The sequence below is a fragment of the Austrofundulus limnaeus genome, unplaced genomic scaffold, assembly GCF_001266775.1.
Source record: "Austrofundulus limnaeus strain Quisiro unplaced genomic scaffold, Austrofundulus_limnaeus-1.0 Scaffold274, whole genome shotgun sequence".
NCBI classification, from domain to species: domain Eukaryota; kingdom Metazoa; phylum Chordata; class Actinopteri; order Cyprinodontiformes; family Rivulidae; genus Austrofundulus; species Austrofundulus limnaeus.
The window spans coordinates 743,232-747,421 of record NW_013952676.1 but is presented as its reverse complement, the minus strand read 5'-3'; the positions used below and the strand labels follow the sequence as shown (position 1 = coordinate 747,421).

The window sequence follows — 4,190 nt, the reverse complement described above, 5'->3', positions numbered from 1 at the left end:
TCAAAATTATATATTTTTCTGGTATAAATCTGCTGTTTTACAGGATTGTTGAATGAAATTAACATAATTATTAATTTATTGTAAAAACGACAGATAATCTGTGAAACAGATCCGGTTCAGATTTCTGTTTTATCTATTAGTTTCTATGGAGGCTGTGAGCTGTTGCCCTTTTAGATACCATTTCTGCTCCTCCATGCTGTCACAGACACTAACAGTAGACTGTGTGGGCGGGGCTTAGTCTAGTGATCTATATTTAAGTCTATGATAAAAACACATCAGCCTGTACAGACACTTCCAGTTATTGCACACCAGCCTGTTTCAGGTCTTCAAGCTTTAACCAAAAACCACCTGGTTCTAATGAACTGGTACAAAGAGAGGAGTCTGTTGGTCCCAGAACCATCAGAAGTACTGAAGGTAGGTCGGGTACGCTCCTCTGACCTGAGGCAGCATGGCTCCTGGGAGGCTGTTGGACAGGTAGAAGGAGTCCAGGGACAAAGCGGAGGTGCTGGGCAGAGGGGGCGTGTACTGAAAGTTGTGAGGATGAAGGTAGGAGGCGGGGGTCTCAGCTGCTGCAGCGTGGTACCGGGTGTAGGGCCCGGCCCGGTAGGCCTGCAGCTCAGGGTAAGACAGGAAGTGAGAGGCCATGTTGGCCTGACAGGCGTGAGCTAGAGCGTCCTGCACGCTCCTCTTCAGCTTCATCCTCCGGTTCTGGAACCAGTTTCTGATCTGACAGCAAAGAAAAAACTGTTTATTATTGAAATTAAAGACACGACAAGGATTTACAGAAAATAAACACTAAGATCTGTTTTTACTGTTTTACAGGTTTATTGCCAAAATCAGTCAGTATGTGCTGGAGATAATAATCATCTGCATCAAACTTTACCTCAACATCTGTCAGATTAACTGAATCATAGTTACTTTGTGTTTTCTAATATCAGGATGTGGCGACCATCTTGAACTGTTGATCAATCAGCTGTACAAATAAATCCAAAAATTATTTCATAAAAGATTTAATTAATCTCTCTAGTGGCTCTTAAGGTTAGGGGCGGTTCTAGGGGCAGGGCCACAGGGGCATTGGCCCCAGCTGAAATCTGATTGGGCCCCTGAAGTGCTCCTGTCCTGTCACTCATCTTGTCCTTTACCTGGGAGTGATGATAGTGGATGCAGTTCCATGTTCAAACACTAGCTGCGCTAATGAGTCAAATAGTAAAGTCCAGAATGAACCAAGCTTACAGAAAACTTCTCTTCTTAAAATGTGAACAATCCTGTAAAGAAAAGTATTTCAGCTGACAAATGATGGCTGTATTTTCTCACATGTTGTGTGTTTGAAAATATTTTATCTATGTACAGTAAAATGTATGAAAAACTGGTGTGAAAGATTCTTGGTACCACTTTACAATCAAGCTCCCCTTATAGATGGCTCATAAAGAGTTTATAGACAGGTTATTAATTAATTTGTAAAGTTTACACTTCATAAATCATTAATAAATAAAACTGGACAATTTTGTCTCTTTCCTGTCCTTAATTATTGCATAATAAATACATATTAATATTTTAAAGTGTTTACAGATTATTAACAACCTATCTATAAACTGTTTAAAAGCCATCAATAAGGGGGCCCTTATTGTAAAGTGGTACCTTTATAAAAAAAATTACATTACAAGTGTTTGAAGTGTAAAATGTATACACTGGGAATTTGAATAAAAGGATGTTGAACAAAGACTTGGCACCTCTATGAATATTGTGGCCCCTTGATGGCCCCTTACTCCTTAATCCTAGATCCGCCACTGCTTGAGGTGTTCAAATAAAATACTAAATAAACGATAAAGCTCAGAATTATTTCACAAAAATCTATTTGTGAAGTAAAACTTTTTCAAAATCACTGCATATTTTCATGCTGAGAATTAATTTTCTTCCAAGTTTTCCTTTTATAAATGTAAAGTATGACCTCAAGGACAACAAACTTGGTTTTTACGTGTTTGTCAAACTGAGCTGAATTATTTGGTACCTGTTTATCAGACAGGTTGAGCTTCTTGCAGAGCTCCATCTTGTCCTGGGTTCCCAGGTAAGCGTTTTTCTTGAAGGCCCTCTCCAGGTTCTGGATCTGCTCGGCTGTGAAAGCGGTCCGAGGCCTCCTGCCCGCCGGGGGCGACGGAGACGAGGTGGTGGGTGACAGAACCTGCCCCCCCTCGCTCTCGTACCCGGAGGTCTCCTCTTCGGTCCCGCTGCTGAAACCGCTCTGTGTCACTGCGAGGCAAAGAAAATCCAGTTCAACAACAAGCAGAACCAAAGTCAGGACAGAGTTTCTGTTGGGGTGGGGTTCTATGGAGCTGCTATGAGTATTCAGTATTTTACCTGCAGCAGTCAGTCATTTTAGTTTAAAGGATGAGAGAAAAGAGCCCAAACATTTAAAGAAATGCGTATCACATGTTGAAAAATGATGAAGATGTGTTTGGTTTGTTCAGACCTTGGAAATAATAATCTGTTCAGGTCTCAATCAGAACCACCAGAACCACGAGGTGTCGCTCTCACAGCTACTAGCACTTTACAGCCCAGTGTTTGGCAGACGTAGGTCCATCAGCTAGCTCTGGCAGCCATATGGCTCTAAAAGTTACTCAGTGGTTGATAAAAGTTTGGTAAGTTTTAAGAACTGACATGGAGACCTCACATACATTATTTGAGAACCAAAATATCTAAATCTATAGGAGTACTGTATAAAGCCAGGGAGTTAATTAATGACAAATCTCTGCTTGTGTTGTACAATTCAGTAATTGTTCCACATGTAATTTACTGTATTGAAATCTGGGGTAAAGCTTACAAAACAATTACAAATCTGAATTCTGTTTTACAAAAAAGAGCTGTGAGAATTATTGTAGGAAAAGATTACAACCATCCATCAAATACATTATTTTGTAAACTGAAAACTTTGAAATCCTATGATTCGGTTGACTACAATATTTTACTGTTTATGTACAAGGCTCATAAAAACTTGTTACCTTCCAACATTCAGGTAAACTTTGTTAAGTGAGACAGTTGTTATTATCTAAAGGGGATGGAAATGTTTGTGAAGTCGTATTTTCGTACTCGCTTGAAAGAAAGATGTACTTTAATCCAAGGTATAGGACTGTGGAACGGTCTGGAAGATGATCTTAAAAATGTTGGATCAGTGTATGTATTTAGGAGACAGATAAAAAGCTAGTTTTTTGAAGAAATATGAAAAGTAAAATGTGAAACTATTTGATTTGTTGTTTGAGTTGATGTTTTTATGTTGTTGTTGTTTTCATTTGTATTTTTGTTATTTTTATTTTTATGTTATTTAGTATAGTTTAGTAAATTATGTTTCATTTGAATATATTCTGGATGAAAAGGGGCAGACAAAATAAGATTTATTCTTCTGCTACCTTTCATTTTATTTTGATTTGTATATTTTTATGGTTTTGGTTTATTTTTTATTATTGTACATAGTATTTTTTAATTAAATGAATAAAATTTCGAATTGAACATTCTTTTCTTCCAACATGTACTCTAGTGTCTGATGTTTTAAACTCAGAACACCTTAAATGGACCCAGTTTGTGGTTCTGATGTTTAAATCATCAGAACAGAACACACCCAAACAGAAACACAGCAGGACTCTTCCATGGCTTTTCTTCTCGCTCTGATTCGTCAAACTGCCACTGCAGGTAAGATACTTACTAATCATAAACACTCCACAGAAACCCACTCCAAGAAAAAAAAAGAATAAATGAATAAAATAGTGGCAGTAGAGTCAGACTAAATACCTTGAACGCAGGCGGATGTTTGGGGCAGATTGTTGGACCTGAATGTGTCGAGGTCTTCTGACTTTTGTGTGCAGTAAAAACCAGGCAGAGTCTCTGACCGTGTCCCCCAGGCTGCAGGTCCGTTAGTCAAACATGTCCCAGGTTCTGTGGACTCTGAATATGTCCCCCATGCCACAGGTCCAGAGGCTGTAGAGGTCTCAGGTTCTACAGGCTGGCTGCTCTGGGCCATCCACTCGATGGAGAAACGTGGCCTCATGGCTGCTGTCAGAGTCAAGGAGGTTTCAGTGAGGAGGTCAGCGCTGATCCACAGGTAGGTTCTGCTCAGGAGTCTGCATGTGGTCAGGAGGTTCTGTCTGTATTTATAGCAGACCTCCCAGCTCATCTAAAGCTGAAGATCAAAGCCCCCCCCC

At 39.6% G+C, this 4,190-nt stretch overlaps 1 protein-coding gene across 1 annotated transcript; it reads right to left on the bottom strand.

Annotated features, from left to right (window-relative positions):
- Positions 1-694: 694 nt before the first annotated feature.
- Positions 695-4,179, bottom strand: ved (ventrally expressed dharma/bozozok antagonist; the record flags this gene model as incomplete). Its single annotated transcript, XM_014020980.1, is given in 3 exon segments — positions 695-726; positions 2,009-2,247; positions 3,781-4,179. Coding segments are annotated over 3 exon segments (653 nt in total), but the record flags the coding sequence as incomplete, so codon positions are not given.
- Positions 4,180-4,190: the final 11 nt, after the last annotated feature.